The following is a 16,353-nucleotide window of genomic DNA, read 5'->3' on the forward strand; positions in this document are numbered from 1 at the left end:
CGCAAAGCAATGACGACCAACAGTTCCTGAAACTGTAGATGCCGATTCACACAGAACTCTGACAATCAATATAATCAATTTCCTGATTCAAACTTGATTTTAAACTGTGATAATAATTGTCTACTAGTCGCCGGATGCAGATCAAATGAAAAATCTACATTATGCCGTTTGTGTTTTGGAAGATGTTTTCAAATGAGTCATACTGCTTTAAAGGGTAACCAAACAGGGAAGTTGGAGGCTGACTCCACCCACAGCCAAAATTTAAAAATCCAGTCTGAGGGGCGGGGCTTGAGAGCTGGACTGTTATCATTACTGGAGCTGCAGATCATGACCTCAGACTTCTGAAACTTACATGGTTTGACCAATCAAAAAATTCAACTGTAATACCTCGGTTCAACCTGTAGGGGGCAGCACACAAACAGTTTTTGACAATATTTTCCAGTAGTATAAACCTGCAGGCCTGGAGACCCGGCAGCGTTATCAGGACCCCATTCTCAGGACCACATCCTCAGGATCCAGGCTTTTTTAACACAGCGCCCCTACTCTTTGGAGTTTGTTTTGTTACTTTCTGAAGACTTTATGAGGCACATTGCACACGTGAGTAGTAAGAGTAAAAATATGTTCGAAGCACTGTTACAACATAAGCAACTAGATAATTTATCAGATAAATCTTAGAAAACACCACTCAACTCTCTATCAGTAGTTAGATACAAGTAAGAAAAACATTGGAAATATTCAGTCATAATCAAAGTTGAGAGTGAATGAAACCCAGTTCTCACCATTAGTAAAATTAAAAAAAAAAAAAACGATAAACGGCACCCAGCAGCAAGGAGGCGCTGTCTCAAAAAACAAGTCCTGAAATCGTCCTGAGGATGCTGTTAGTCCTCCAGCCAGTAGGGGCGCTATGTTAAAAAAGCCAGGGGTCTGAGAATGTGGTCCTGAGAACGTTGTTAGTCCTCCAACCAGTAGAGGCGCTGTGTTAAAAAAGCCAGGTGTCTGAGAATGCGGTCCTGAGAACGTTGTTAGTCCTCCAACCAGTAGAGGCGCTGTGTTAAAAAAGCCAGGTGTCTGAGAATGCGGTCCTGAGAACATCGTTAGTCCTCCAACCAGTAGGGGCGCTGTGTTAAAAAAGCCAGGGGTCTGAGAATGCAGTCCTGAGAATGCGGTCCTGAGAACGCCACTGGGTCTCCGGGCCTGCAGGTACACCCTTCTCATATTTTCAAGAATTAAACAAGTTTATTTTAATTTATCAAAAAATTGGGCAATAACGAACAGACAGCACTTTTAAAGCTCAATTCATAGATGTCAACAGCCAAAAAAAGCTGATTTAGGGTTTGGTTACCCTTTAAAAACTATCAATCTGTGAGGTGTGTGAATATGTAACTACATTTTCTTTAAAAAAAAATAGTTGCTTTTGTAAATAGACTGGAATCATCTCACCATTGAGTTCATTCAAACTGGATCAACACAACAAGCCATCAGGACAAGGAAATCTAAACTTTTAACCAGACAATGTCAATACTTTGTGATGCTGGATTTTCTACCGTGTGAATGAACGGTTGGGGAACAGATTGATCTTTTTTGACACAAAAGGTTGTGAGATCTGGATTTAGCTATAGAATAATAAAGTAAAATGCTAACTTGTGTTAAAGTTTTCACCAAATCTCAGACCTTTGAAAATTAAACCAGATTAATAGACTCATTCCAGTTTAAAAACATCAATCTTTTAATTTTCTGAATTGCAATACTTTTTTTCTGTTTATCCAAAATTGATTTTTTTTCTATTAATCATAAATATTGTATGAACTATTGTGACTGTAGAAAAACTGCAGGCCTGCTATGACACATTTTGCTTCAAAAATCCTCTTTACTGTATGATTTGCTAATAATGTACAGAAAAAAATATGCTGTTTGTAACTTTTTTTTTTTTTTTGGCTTGAAAAAAAGAACTAAATTAGCTAATGAGCTTGAGGGGCAAAGAGACTCTTATAAAAATAGAAATAAGTTTTGTTTGTTTTACTTGCCTAACGTATTAGGCCAAATCTGTGAACTTCACTTAACCAAAAACATGAACATTTGTATCATAAATTTCAGGAATGCAACTACTTTGTGGATTTCCATGTGTACTATAACTGTACATACAAATAAAGGTGTCCTCAAATTGTCATTTTTGTGAATCCTTTGTTGTTATTCTGTAAACATGAATTAAGTAACATGAATTGTATTGTATTCATCACATGAATATATAATATATGAGGCATAGACCATATAAAATAAATAAATTAATGGACAGATTACTTAATAAATTAATTAATATATGTTAGAAGCATAGACCATATGTATCTCCTTTTACTATTGATTATAAACATAACACTGGTGTATAATCCAATTTTTTAAAATCTATATGTGCTTTAGGCTTATTGTAGGAATAAATCCCTCTGACAATAAATTTTACAATCATTTTGCTCACTTACCGTTGTGTTAAATATCTAAACATAAATGATCAGGCTTTATTAACTAAAACAAACAAACTAAAACTACAAAAAATAGTTTGCATTTTTCTTAAACTATACCACATGTGGTATATTTGATCTGGTATATATTTGCAGAGCCCAAGTCTAGAAAAAATATGCCCCTTCAACCATTTCCCACGTGGACTGTTCCACTTCCTGCCAGTTGGTGGTGCTATCGTGCCGCCATGCTGGTAAATCAACCCAAATTACGACCACGAGAAGAAGAAGAAAGAGAAGCTAGCTAGGAAGCAAATTGTTTGTCACTCACGAAGTTCAAATTCTGTGGTATTCGTTAGATTTTTCGGTCAGACAGTTCACTTTAACTTTCTGACTGACACTTTACGCTTACAGCGTGTGTAAAATTTGAACCTTTTCAAATGAACGGACTTTATATAATCGAAGAAGTCGCTCAGCTGCTCATTAAAACAAAGTAGTTAGCCAGGGTGCTAACAGATGTTAGCAAGAGGAGTTCTTTGTTTTATTTTTCAGGTGAAGAGCCGCGTGACCATGACGCGAAGCTAGTGTTGACACATTTTTTATGTGTTTCACATTTTAGAAAAACCGTGTCAGTTGCGTATTTTTATATTAAAGAGAGCGAGTTAGTTGACAAACTAACATTAGCAAACGAGAGCAACTTCTTTCGCTGCAGTTTTGGTCTGCTTTGCTACATCGGTCGGGGAAGGACGGTGGAGGTGAAGATATGGGCAACTGTCTGAAGTCTCCCACATCGGATGATATTTCTCTGCTGCACGATTCCCAGTCCGACCGGGCGAGTTTCGGTGACGGCATGGATCCGGACCTGGAGCCCCCTCCACCTTACCAGGTGAGAGACTGCTGACGCATTTCAAAATAAAAGTTTGCAAAGAGTTTGTGTGCAAAGACTGCCTGCACATCTCATGTACTTATTTATTGTTTGTGCCACAACTAAATAAAAGAAAAGGAAAAATAATGTATATGTCATTAACTCTTCTTTTAGGCTTTAAACAATAGGAGCAGTAGAAGGAAAATATTCATATGCACTGTGTTCCTTCAGCTTAAGCACAAAACAACAACAGTAATATTTTCCAAAATGTACCTTTCCATCTCTCACTAACCCATTTTAGTCTCTTGGGTAATCTCCAAAATAAATATTTGTTTGAGCGTTGTGTTGCATTATATGCAAGCATCTTGAACTTTAAAATTGTAATTTTTTCTCTTCCAAGAAAACTATCGACTAGTGCTGCCACAAACGATTATTTTAATTAGTCGACTAATCTGGTCATGTGAAAACTTTGTGAAGCACACATGTCAACTAACTAAACAATAGATGTAAAGTATTACCTATGATAATGGCAGTGTGAATGCTGTAATGTTGAAAGCAAACAGTATATTTATTTGTAATTTTGAAAGTTTTTTTTTTTTAAACTGAATATTGTCTGTTCAATTTAGGACATTCTGATATCAAAACTGTCATTTTTGTTCGCAATGTGGTGGCACAAATAAGCTATGACTTGTTTGAAAGTCTCAGTATTTATCACTTTTTTTTCATTGCCTTTTTTATTTTTAAAAAATAAAACATTGGAGCAATATTTTGAAAAAAAAAGTGTGAATGCTGTAAGCTGAATTTGGCTGCTGAAGATGCTAGTGCTGATAGCTGAAGATGCTAAAATTGATAGCTGAAAACAATTAGCCGAAACAGCTAGCATGTAGCTAAAATATTAAACTCCAAAATAGCCTAAAAAACTGAAAATATCCTTAATTAGCCAAAATAGCTAGCATGTTGCTGAAACATTAGCTCAACTCCAAATTAGCCTAAAGAACAGATAAAGTCAAAATTAGCCAAAACAGCTAGCATGTTGCTAAAATATTAGATAAACTCCAACATAGCCTAAATAAACAAAAAATCCTTAATTAGCCAAAATAGCTAGCATGTAGCTGAAAAATTAGATAAACTCCAAGATAGCCTAAAAAATCATTAATTAGCCAAAATAGCTAGCATGTAGCTCAAACATTAGCTAAGCTCCAAATTAGCCTAAAAAGCCAAAATTAGACAAAATAACTACTAGCATGTAGCTAAAATATTAGCTAAACTCCAAAAAACCTTAAAAAACTGAAAAGATCCTAAATTAGCCAAAATACCTAGCTACCTAATCAAAATTTCTGTTATTTGTGATAGAAACAAAAGGTTTGTGTGGGTTTAGTACAATTTCTCCCAGACTAAACAGCAATAACTAAAATGCAGAGGAATTAAACACACCAAAAGAGTGACGGTTAAATAAATTACTAATTTTTTTACTTGAGATAATTAATGAGAGCTTTCAATCCTTTATTTCAATTACTTTGCTTGATCAATGTTTAATTTTAAATTTCATTCATATTTTCTGTCTCAAATAATCTAAAAATGTTGACGTGATTTTTTTTCCTCGGTACTCATTTCATTCAGACCGCCTTCTGTTGACGGAGTTAATCAGAAGTGTTTTGTTTCCTTGTAGGAGCAGGCACACATGCCGACATACCATCCTACGCCCAGTCAAGCTCGTCTGGCCACCCAGCTCACAGAGGAGGAGCAGATCCGCATAGCTCAGCGCATTGGCCTCATCCAGCACCTCCCTAAGGGGGTTTATGATGGAGGACAAGACGGCTCAGAGAAGAAAATAAGAGAGTAAGCAAACCCATTTCATTGGTTTATACTTTTATTTTGCTGAATATTGGCTCCAAATATCAGTTATCAGCCTTCTTGGCTAATAATAATTAATATCCACTGAATAAAAAACAGATTTGTACACTGGACTGGACTGAGGTCAATCTTAATGTTTGTTTGCTCAGGTTATAAGGTGGTTAAAAAAGATACTTTTCATATATTTTTGTCAATGTCACACAAAGATTAAGCTGCAAGTTTTTTGTGTTTCCCAAACAACATCAGAACTGAATCAAAAATAATTCCTCCTCACAAACCTCACAAATCTGCAGTCTGATTCACAGTTTAATATTTTTTCTTAATTTTAAATTAGACTCATTTGTAATTGTATTGAAAGACATTTTTCAAATATGTGGTATTATACATAACCTGAGCAAAGGTAGAGTCTTCAGGAATTAAGTTTTTTGGGGAAATAAATACAACAATTACTTTGAAGAAAATTTGATTTAATAGATTTGCTGCATTGGTTGTTGCAGTGTTTACTTTTTTTTTTTTTTAATACAATTTTTGCACATTTATTATATATCTTGGTTTTTTAATGACTGACTCACTTTTTATCTACCAATATATAAAGGATTATTTACTGTTTTTAGTCACCAATCGATGCACTTTTATGTATTTATCTACTCATAAATGTTATTGTAGCAAATTATCGTTTTAATCTATGAATGTTTTACTAATAAATATTTTTTAATGTCATTGTACCAATAACAATGACAAATAAATAACTTTATATATTTTATACTCAAATCCATCTGGCAGAAAATCTTTTGTAATTTGTGTTGATTTAAAAAATGTTTAAATGCCAAAAATTTATTTTATGTTCTAAGGAGAGAATATTTAGCTGAACTCCAAAATAGTCTAAAAAAATGGGGAAAACAGCCTAGATTAGCCAAAACAGCTAGCATGTAGCTGAAATATTAGCTAAACTTCAAAACGTTGCAAAAACTAAAAAAGCCTAAATTAGTCATAATAGCTGTATCTAAAAAACAGCTGAATTCCAAAATAGCCTTAAAAAGTGAAAAAAACCTAAATTAGCCAAAACAGCTACTATGTAACTGAAAAAAATAGCTAAACTTCAGAATAGCCTAAAAAACTGAAAAAAAGCCTAAATTAGCCAAAATAGCTGTAGCTAAAATATAAGCTAAACTCCAAAATAGTCTAAAAAAAACTCAGATATAGCCTAGATTAGCCAAAACAGCTAGCATGTAGCTGAATTAGCGAAACTCCAAAATAGCTTAAAAAACTAAAAAAGAAAAGCCTAGATTGGCCAAAACAGCTAGCATGTAGCTGAAATATTAACTAAACTTTAAAACGTTGCAAAAACTAAAAAAGCCTAAATTAGCCATAATAGCTGTATCTAAAATATCAGCTAAACTCCAAAATAGCCTTAAACTGAAAAAACTAAACTAGCCAAACAGCTAGTATGTAGCTGAAAAAATAGCTAGACTTCAGATTAGCCTAAAAAACTGAAAAAGCCTAAATTAGCCAAAATAGCTAGCATGTAGCTGAATTAGTGAAACTCCAAAATAGCTTAAAAAACTAAAAAAGAAAAGCCTAGATTAGCCAAAACAGCTAGCATGTAGCTGAAATATTAACTGAACTTCAAAACGTTGCAAAAACTAAAAAACCCTAAATTAGTCATAATAGCTGTATCGAAAATATCAGCTAAATTCCAAAATAGCCTTAAAAAGTGAAAAAAAAACTAAATTAGCCAAAACAGCTAGTATATAGCTGAAAAAATAGCTAAACTTCAGAATAGCCTAAAAAACTGAAAAAGCCTAAATTAGCCAAAATAGCTGTAGCTAAAATATAAGCTAAACTCCAAAATAGTCTAAAAAACTCAGATATAGCCTAGATTAGCCAAAACAGCTAGCATGTAGCTGAAATGTTAGCTAAACTTCAAATTACCCCTAAGAGCTGAAAAAGCTTAGATTAGCCAAAACAGCTAGCATGTAGCTGAATTAGCTGAACTCCAAAATAGCTTAAAAAAAGCCTAAATTAGCCAAAAAAGAAAATGATTTAGAGGGCCAAATAGGATTACCCGGAGGGCCAGATCCGGCCCCCGGGCCTTCGACTTTGACACGTTTGCTATAGAATTATGATCCTGAATCTTTTTTTTTTTTCAGATGTGTGATCTGTATGCTGGACTTTGTTTATGGAGACCCCATCCGATTCCTGCCGTGTATGCACATCTACCACATGGACTGCATAGACGACTGGCTGATGAGGTCCTTCACTTGCCCCTCCTGCATGGAGCCCGTGGATGCTGCCCTTCTATCCACCTATGAGACCAACTGATTGAACCCCACCTGTCCCACAGGATCAATCACCCCTAGCTGAAGAAATAGGAGGGCTGCAGAAAAATGTCTTTCAGTTTGAATATTTCCAAGCTCACCCACTGATTCTTTTGGTTTTTCCCGATCCCAGGTCAAACTGTTCTCCAAACACGGACAGATGTGTGGGTCACGCGGCGTCGGCGTGACCACAACCTGTGAGCATGTCGGATTTGTGTGAACGAGTTCCCACTTGAGCTGGCCTCAGTGGGATTTCTCCAAAGCTTAATTCCACCTGATGGGGAAAATGGATTTAAGTAGTTTAACACGTCAACACGGCCGTACCTGAAGGGTGTTGCTGTTGGATTATGATTGAATTTTACTGTGTACGCAGTTAGCAAAGCTTTTGAATCTGCTAATCGCGCTCCGTCTTCAAAATGGCCCTATTCATTAGTGGGAATGCAAGGCTCCTGTTTGGAATTCTATGAGCCTTTCTATTCCTCATTGAGGCAGGATTTACTAATATCACAGTCTACATAATTATCCTATAGCGTATAATTATGTAGCATCACGGCTGTCACAGCATATTCCTTTTTTTTGAGCTGAAGGGAAAAAGTTACATGAATGTTTCATGTAGATGATCTGATAAAGGGCTCATTTGTGCATGGGCAGGTCGGTCCGTCAGACATTAAACATGCTTGCACAACTCTTCTACAGATACAATTGCACTTTACTTAGAGGACATTATGTAAAACAATATATTAATATATATACCTTATAACCTTGCACTATAAAGACTTCATTCCTTTTTCCTCCTGAGATGCAAACGTTACTTTGTTGATGGAGTGTTTTTCCAAGCTGGTAGTCACTGATCACATTGCAGTTGATGATTCATTTTCTGTTGTTTGTGATCCTGTGTGTGTGAATTTTTGATTTTAGATATTTTCAGGTGAGCGGGACAGAGGCTTGCTCAGCATGACGCCAGGACGTCTCTGAAGCAAATATGTCAAAGGTGTCACGTAAACGGGGTACATATAATAATGTAGCAGTAAATAAACGGGTGGTAATCACAAATGCCTGGACACATTTTTTTCTTCGTTTAGATGTTTATTTAGTTTTTGCCATTTTAAATTTAAACATAGAAATGGTCTTTTTATTAGTTAATAGAAATGAATTCAGCTGTAGCAGTAGTTACAACCATTCCCTTTGATTTGTGTTTTTGTTGTGATATTTTGTGTTATGTTTGTGTTCATTTCGCGTTTGGTTTGTTAACTGGATTTCTAAAACACTGGTATTGAGTTGTGCAAACCTCTGTCCCAGTTGTGAAAGATTTCTTTGATGGTGTAACAGTAAAAAAAAAAAAAAAACTTTTTTTTGTGCTTTCCCAGTTTGAGTTTCTCTTAAACATTAATATTTCTTGTATGTGTGTTTTATTTTGGAAGGCTAAACCATCACATAAACAATAAAAATAAATGTTGTTTTCTTCCATACAGTTTCTTTCCATCACTTACACAAAACAGCTGAAGAATCGTTTCATTATTTCAAAAGTATTTATAGACCGAACTTGAAGATTTTGACGTTTAAGTCATAAAATTGTTGAAAATGTAATTTTAGGTCACAACTTGTATGTTTTATAGATGCAGGCAGTGACCCAACGCTTTTCTAGTTTGCTGTCAAAAGAAGCAAACTTTAACTGTTTAAATGATTTAAGTGGTTAACATTTTTTTTAAATCACTTAAATCATTAAGATTTAATCTATTTTATTTTTTTACATCATTACAAGGGTTAGAAAGTATATCATAATAAGGGCCAAGTTAATCAAATAAAAAAAAAGCTCGATCTGCCGCATAAAGCCATAAAGTCTACTAGCTTGATGCTAACGAAGAATGGGATTTCCCATAGGACGGCTAATGCTAACACTCGGTTGATCTAAACGTTCATTGCTGACAAAATGAGCAACTTTATTAACTTACAGTCATAAATTTTCCAAACTCTTAAGGAAATATTTTTTAAATTTTCCCATTTATGGTCTAAAAGACTGTTTTTTTTGCTTACTTTTTTCTTCTGGAATAAAGTGTAATGCTAAGGCATGATCGCCACCTAGTGGTCAAACTGAAACGCCCTCCATGAGAAGCAGAACAATGTTGGAGCTTATCCATTTGAGAATCCACATAAGTTTTTAACAATCTCATTATTTCACTTATACTTTTTACAGTATTTGTACTGTATCAGATAAATATGAATATCTTCAAAACATAGAATATCTTCAAAACATATATATAGATTATTAATGTGTTTCTAAGCAAATGTGTAACTCCAAATTGAACTGAGAGGATCGAAAGAATCGAGTCGATTCTGGAAATTATTGGCGATACCTAGCCCTAATCATAACGCATATAGCTTTTAAAGAGCAGTGCTGCATTAATTAAACTTTTTTCCAGATTATCAAAGTGCTTATTAAAAATTATAGTTTGTTATTCACTAATGAAATGCTTTCTGAAATCCTCATTTTTTTCTCGCATGTGTGTAAAGGTCCTAATCCCTCTTGAGCCACATCCATACAATAGCACTCCACTGTCAGCATTTATCTTTCCCCTCGGAAAAAGGTTTGTTCAGTTATTATGAATCCAGTTTCTGTGCTGCCTGACAGTAAACCTCAAAACGTGGAAAGAAATGAACTTTTTTACAGTTTCTGACACAATCCTTCAAAGAGCCTACAAAGTTTTCCAAGATTCAAACTGGAAATTACTTCATAATTACTGAATTCTACGTCTTTAAAGGCTAAAGGTGAATATTAACAGCTTGTCAACATCTTCTTTTTTTAATATAATTCTTTAAAATATGTGTCTTTTAGTGGGAACTCTGAAAGCTTTGTCTTAAAATTGAAAAGCTTTTATTTTGTTGGTTAAAAACAGTATCTAATACAAACTAGAGGACTTTTTTTAAAGGGTAAAAGACAGCATTCAATTCGTTTCTCTCCAGAATATGTTTATTTTCTTTTATCATCTTTATTTTTTTGTTCCAACACTCGTTTGCATTGCTTAGAACTTGACCGGATCTTCAGGGTTTGTACATCCCATGGAAGGTGACGGGAATGGAATAATCCACCTCTGCTCTGGCAACCTCCGACAGATCCTTGGCGTTAAGGATGAGGAGGTAAGCGGGTTTCTGGGCTCCGGGAGCTGCCACTATAGTAAGCAGAATTCCTGCGAAAACAACAATAACAAATAATCCCTCAGATTTAGCAGCGAAGATCACAGTTTAAGTCAGGATTGTCAAACTCTTTTTGTTTCGGGGGGTCACATTCAACCCATCTGATCTCAAGTGGGACGGACCAGCAAATAATCTAAAGTCAAATTGTTTTCTGTAGATTTGTTTTTGTTTTGTTGGACAAAAATGCCTCAACCAACCTAGTAGCCAAATCACTTATTATTAGATTTTTTTAATTATAATTATTTCTTAAACTCTTGTCATGCTGGTCCTGTGTTTTCTATTGCTCCCTCTAGTGGCGGAATTGTGCATTGCAGTCTTTCTTACAGTAACTGGCCACAGATATGGGGTAGAAACTTGTTTTTTGTTTGTTTTTTTCAACGTTTGTTAATTTTTTTATTTATTTTTGCTTCATGGCTGGACTGGATTGAAGCATCTGTTTGACACCCCTGTTTTAAGTTAAAGTGCCAATAAATTACCGTCGTCCTCATCCACACCATCGGGATTCTGCACAAACAGGGGCTCAGAGGGATAGGAGTCAGGCTCCTGCCACACCCAGGTCTCTTTGGTCTTCACATTCAGTTTGCAGATCTGAAAAATTGATTTAACAATAAATAATCAAATATTTTCTTGTTTCATCAAAGTAAAATGCAGGTGGTTTATCATTTACCCTGTCTGGGATAAAATGGTTCAGACCCAGAGCATAGGCGTAGGTGTAGTTCTTTCCTCCGTGTCTTTTGTAGTCAATCTGAGGAAACTCGAAAGCTGCAAAAAAAGGAAATTAATGGTTGGACTGATACAATAAAGACACTCACAGCTTTAGCAAAAACTGAGTGTTTTGGGGCACCTTGTCGAGGTCCAGAAAACAGCACCTCGGGCTCCAGCCACACCATCCCGTCAGAGTGCATCGTTGCAGTAGCCGTGGTGTAAGGCAGACTGACCAGATTTTTTCCCTGCTCCTCCTAAAAGTAAAACAGCAAATCAAGCACCGCAAGGATTCACGCAAAGGAAAGGATGAAAAAAATTCTCACCTTGTGGACGTCCAGGGGAATGACGTATCTGCGCACCTCCGGCTGCGGGGCCATCATGGCGGCCTTCTTTACTTCCTCCCAGTTGGCTCTCAGGTTGGCCAGCCACAGGTAGTTGTAAACAAACTCAAAACTGCACAGAAGAAATAGGGATTTGACCTTAAAAGTTTACATTTCAATCAATATGAAGCGCAGCAACCAATCAGTTACCCTTTCCAGGCACACAGGTCCACAACCAGAAATCCATCATCCTCATAGGTGTTGATGTGGTGGAACATGCCGATTGCTGCTCCTTTGAACTTGAGATCGATGTACTCACCAGGGGATTTCTTGGCAATGTGGAAATTAGTCTGTGTAGGGTGAATGAAAGAAAAATATTTCATGAAATTAATTCAGAGTGAAGAGCTAATTAGACCAGGGGTGTCAAATTCAATCACAGAAGGAGCCAAAATCCAAAAATCACCTTAGGTCGCTGGCCAAACAACATAAACATTTATTGAACACTCGAAAAATGACTTTTTAAAACTTTAAAACCGTAACTTTTTAACAAAATTATGAAATGTATATAAAGCATTACCTGCGACAATGCTAGTGTGAATGCTGTAAGCTGAATTTGCCACTGAAGATGCTAGCGCTGATAGCTGAAGATCCTGAAATTGATAGCTAAAAACGCTGAAGCTGATATGGCTGAAAACGCTGAAGCTGATAGCCAGCTAAATATTAGCTAAATGCCGAATTAGCCTAAAAAACGTTAAAAAAAACTAGCATGTAGCTGAAATATTAGCTAAACTCCAAAATAGCCTAAAAATCTTAGTAAATGCAAATTAGAAATGAGCGCAAGAGGCCATTAATAACCATCCATTTTTCTGACCGCTCTGTCCCTTTTGGGGTCGCGGGGGTGCCGGAGCCTAACCCGGCTACTGAAGGGCGGAGGCGAGGTACACCCTGGACAGGTCGCCAGTCTGTCGCAGGGCCTCAATCACACACGTACACTCTCACATTCACACCTAGGGGCAATTTAGAGTCACCAATTAACCTTTGAAGCATGTTTTTGGATGGTGGGAAGAAGCCAGAGTCCCCTGTGAAAACCCACGCATGCACGGGGAGAACATGCAAACTCCACACAGAAGGGTCCCAGCCGGGAGTCGAACCGGGGCCTTCTCGCTGTGAGGCAAGAGCGCTAACCACTGCGCCACCGTGCAGCCCACCATTAATAACAATAAAATAAAATTATCTAGAGGGATAGATAGAATAACTCGGAGGGCCGGATCCGGCCCCTGGGCCTTGACTTTGACACGTGAATTAGAGCATCCAATGACTTACTCCTTGGGCCTCATTGGACTCAAAGCAGTCCATGTAGTTGGAGCCTCGGATGCTCCAGGCGCTCAGAAACTTCAGCAGGTTGATTTTCACAGGAGTTTCCACAAAGACGAAATAGTTCTCTGACATACCGAAACTGAAAATATCGAGAAAAGGAAAATTGAGTTATTTTTTATTTATATGCAGATAAATCGTGAATAACTCACCTATGCACATACGAAGGCTTGAACCGCTCAGCGCTAGGGAACTGCACCACCACTTTGGATTTCTCAATGGGATCAGACTTATCTGGGAAAAAAAAGTAGCTTTTAGTGTTTAAAATATCTGCTATAAATACAGCATTGCTTATTAGAGGCTCAGCTATGCATTTTGTCTTGTAAAAAATATATTTAACCCTTTAACACCGAAGCTCCAGTGTTTATATTCTTTGATTTACTATAACTTTTCAACCGTTAATACAATCAATGTAATTCCAGTAGATTCTGAAGGAGAAAAGCGGCTCGTCGAGAATCTACTGGAATTACATTGATCGTGTTAACAGCTGAAAAGTTACAGTATGTTAAAGATTTTGTGTTTAAGCGTTACCAGAGCGAAGAGGACTGATAATCCCCTCCCCCCTCCCATTCCAAATAGGAACGCAAGGGGGGAGGGGATGGTCCTAGAAAGCCAAAAATCAGCTATTTCTCAGTCATTCTGTTTGTCAGAATAACCATTCTTGGTCTGGTACCTCTTTTTAACGTGTTCTTGCTAAACATAATTTTTATTTCATGATTTTTTTTTTTTTCGCAAGGTATTCAAGTTACAAACTGACCAATCAGATGCTTCAATAAGAGCATGTGGTCCCCCATTGGACCTTGTTTCAACCGTTTAAAGCGTTTGACAGATTTTTGGACCAATAACTGCTTACTAACATCATCTTGTTCCAAAATGACTTAAATCAAGGAATATCCGTACCGCGAAAAAATGGCGACTAATTTTCAACTTCATTTTGTCTGAACCAGAGGAAAGGCGTTTTCTATTGGTGATGTCACAGCCTTGTTTTGTCTATCACCATGCCGCTTTGTTAACGGTTGAAAAGTTATAGATTTTGTGTTTAACACCTCAGGTGTTAAAGAGTTAAAGTAAAAATTTTGCATTTGTGCCTTTATAAATCTGGTTTGCATCATTATTTCTCAAATCTGTGAGGGAAACTATATGATTTGAAATTGATATTATATATATATGTGTGTATAGTATATATACAAATATATACCATGCTGTATATACTATACAAGTATACGCCATTCACCATATATATAGATGTATGTATATATCATATATATATTTACTATATACATATATACATCATATATATATATATATATATATATATATATATATATATATATATATATATATATATATATATATATATATATATATATATCTCATATATATCATATACATATATATACAGCATATATATATAATATATACATATATACATCATATATATATATATATACCATGTATATATTGTAATTTCAATTAAATGCGTAAAATATTCCAGTCAGACAGTGAAAGCAGCCTGAATCCAAACCTTTCTGAGTGGGAGGTATCTTGACAATGTTGTAGGCCAGTGTGGCCCCTTTCCCCATGCAGTTTCCGATGTTGTACACCGTGCCATCCGCCTCGATGTGAGGGTGAGCTGTTATCCCATTAATGTTGACAAAGTTGCACATGTCAACCTGCACAGATAACAAAAGCTGTCACCTTCCTGAATAGAGATAAACGTAAACACTACGATCCATTTTCAGACTTTTTTTACTTTGTATACCTTCTTCAGTGTCTCCAGGGTGTCTGTGTTCACTTTAGTGATGTAGTTGGTTTCCGTGACAGCATAGAAATCCTCTCCGATTGGATAGACGTTCACCAAACAGTTGTCTGTGACTTCAACGCCCTTAAAATACGAGAAGAACCTGCAAGAGAATTTCAGTGAAGCAAACCAAACATGCCATAACTTACTAAAGATGGACATTTGTATGTCACCTGGAGAAGATGTTTTTACATGGATCTGGGTAAGCGAATGTCCCAAACTCAGTGATCACCACACGTTTCTCTGTGATGGCTCGCACGTATGCGTCTGTCCGGACAAATCTGAAAAGAATTGACAAAATAACAACAATAATTCAAAAGTTATTCTAAAAATAGCAAAAAAAAGGGTTTCCAGTCCACAGTCTTACTTGTTGAAGTAGGTGACCTGGCCATTCTTGAAGTCAAATTTATGCATAAAGGCCTGGCCATCGAAGAGGTGGTAGAAGGGCTCGTCTCCAACTTCAAAAAGTCCAGGTCCCAAACGGAGAAGACTTCCTCTCAGAAATGAAGGGATCCTGCCTGCAGAACAAACACAAATCACAAAAAATCACAATAAAAATGCAACAAGAGAAAATCTTTTTAAGATTTGAGGGTGGAGTTCTGATAAAAATACCTGTGACGGTTGTTGGCAGAGGTTCAGCAAGCTCCTCACAAGTCTCAAAAATCTTCTTGTAGCTGCCAGCTGGATGTTCAAATCTTTAAATAAAATGTAAACATACATATTAATTCTATTTTGAATCTCTGAATTTAAGTAATAGTTGTTCAGATCCTTTAAAATGTAATAATCTCAATACATAAAAACATGTAAAAGCTTTTCTTGTGTCTTTATTTTACTCACCTGCTGACCATGTTTCTTTATTGTTCTGGAAGCCCACAATCCAAGAGAAACTACTGACAAGAAAACCTCTGATCTTGAAGGGATTTGGGATATTTATTCATGCGGCCCTTCGTCACACTGGCGGTGCTGCTTCGTAAATCTTTTTCACGGCCAATCATGTTCAAGCGTGAACAAGAATGCCTTTGTGCCCTCCGCAGAATATCTCAGTGGCTGCCCCTCTGAAGCCGGATTTACAAAAGGAGAATATGTAATGCAGAAAACAATGCGTGATCAAATTTTGCAACAGTGCATGTGATATTTTTTTTCCTATTTTAGTTGTTTGGGCTAATATATGATTATGCTGCATAACACCCTAAACTATTTCAGCACTAAATAAAACACAAACATGAATTAGAGGTGCTTGTTGAGCATAAAAAAGTTGTTTAGCCTGGACTCAAATTATAATCATATTCATATTAGTTGATTTAATATTTGCTTTAAAAATGTAATGATAGTATACTGTTAAAAACAACAGCACTGATCCTTTGCAGTTAAATTTGTATGTTTAAAATATTCCTCCACATGTAGTTCTAATTTAATTAAATCTGGCTTGTTTCTTTTCAACTCTAAATACCTTAAAACTCACGTGTTTCTACGT

At 36.2% G+C, this 16,353-nt stretch overlaps 2 protein-coding genes across 3 annotated transcripts in view; one reads left to right on the forward strand and one right to left on the reverse strand.

Annotated features, from left to right (window-relative positions):
* The first annotated feature begins 2,689 nt into the window (after positions 1 to 2,689).
* On the forward strand, positions 2,690 to 8,954 carry LOC112147228 (RING finger protein 11). 2 transcript variants are annotated; one of them, XM_024273456.2, is made up of 3 exons: positions 2,690 to 3,336; positions 4,991 to 5,154; positions 7,320 to 8,954. In XM_024273456.2, the coding sequence occupies exons 1-3, from the start codon at positions 3,214 to 3,216 to the stop codon at positions 7,489 to 7,491; spliced, it is 459 nt and encodes a 152-aa protein (XP_024129224.1). In that variant the 5' UTR covers positions 2,690 to 3,213; the 3' UTR covers positions 7,492 to 8,954. The 2 variants fall into 2 exon arrangements, with proteins under 2 accessions (XP_024129224.1, XP_024129223.1); XM_024273455.2 differs by having other exon boundaries at positions 2,708 to 3,336; positions 4,985 to 5,154; positions 7,320 to 8,939.
* Positions 8,955 to 10,437: 1,483 nt separating this feature from the next.
* The window catches only part of rpe65a (retinoid isomerohydrolase RPE65 a), an 8,297-nt gene continuing 2,381 nt past the window's right edge, over positions 10,438 to 16,353 (reverse strand). The window contains exons 2-15 of the mRNA XM_024273457.2: positions 15,717 to 15,934; positions 15,492 to 15,574; positions 15,247 to 15,397; positions 15,053 to 15,160; positions 14,841 to 14,982; positions 14,604 to 14,751; positions 13,231 to 13,312; positions 13,028 to 13,160; positions 11,915 to 12,054; positions 11,708 to 11,837; positions 11,524 to 11,638; positions 11,347 to 11,441; positions 11,156 to 11,267; positions 10,438 to 10,672 (exon numbers count right to left, since the gene is read on the reverse strand). Coding sequence (XP_024129225.1) covers positions 10,527 to 10,672; positions 11,156 to 11,267; positions 11,347 to 11,441; positions 11,524 to 11,638; positions 11,708 to 11,837; positions 11,915 to 12,054; positions 13,028 to 13,160; positions 13,231 to 13,312; positions 14,604 to 14,751; positions 14,841 to 14,982; positions 15,053 to 15,160; positions 15,247 to 15,397; positions 15,492 to 15,574; positions 15,717 to 15,727 — 1,596 coding nt within the window. The 5' untranslated portion in view covers positions 15,728 to 15,934 and the 3' untranslated portion in view covers positions 10,438 to 10,526. The remainder of the gene's footprint in view (positions 10,673 to 11,155; positions 11,268 to 11,346; positions 11,442 to 11,523; positions 11,639 to 11,707; positions 11,838 to 11,914; positions 12,055 to 13,027; positions 13,161 to 13,230; positions 13,313 to 14,603; positions 14,752 to 14,840; positions 14,983 to 15,052; positions 15,161 to 15,246; positions 15,398 to 15,491; positions 15,575 to 15,716; positions 15,935 to 16,353) is intronic.

This window comes from Oryzias melastigma, linkage group LG17 (assembly GCF_002922805.2).
Source record: "Oryzias melastigma strain HK-1 linkage group LG17, ASM292280v2, whole genome shotgun sequence".
Lineage (NCBI taxonomy): Eukaryota > Metazoa > Chordata > Actinopteri > Beloniformes > Adrianichthyidae > Oryzias > Oryzias melastigma.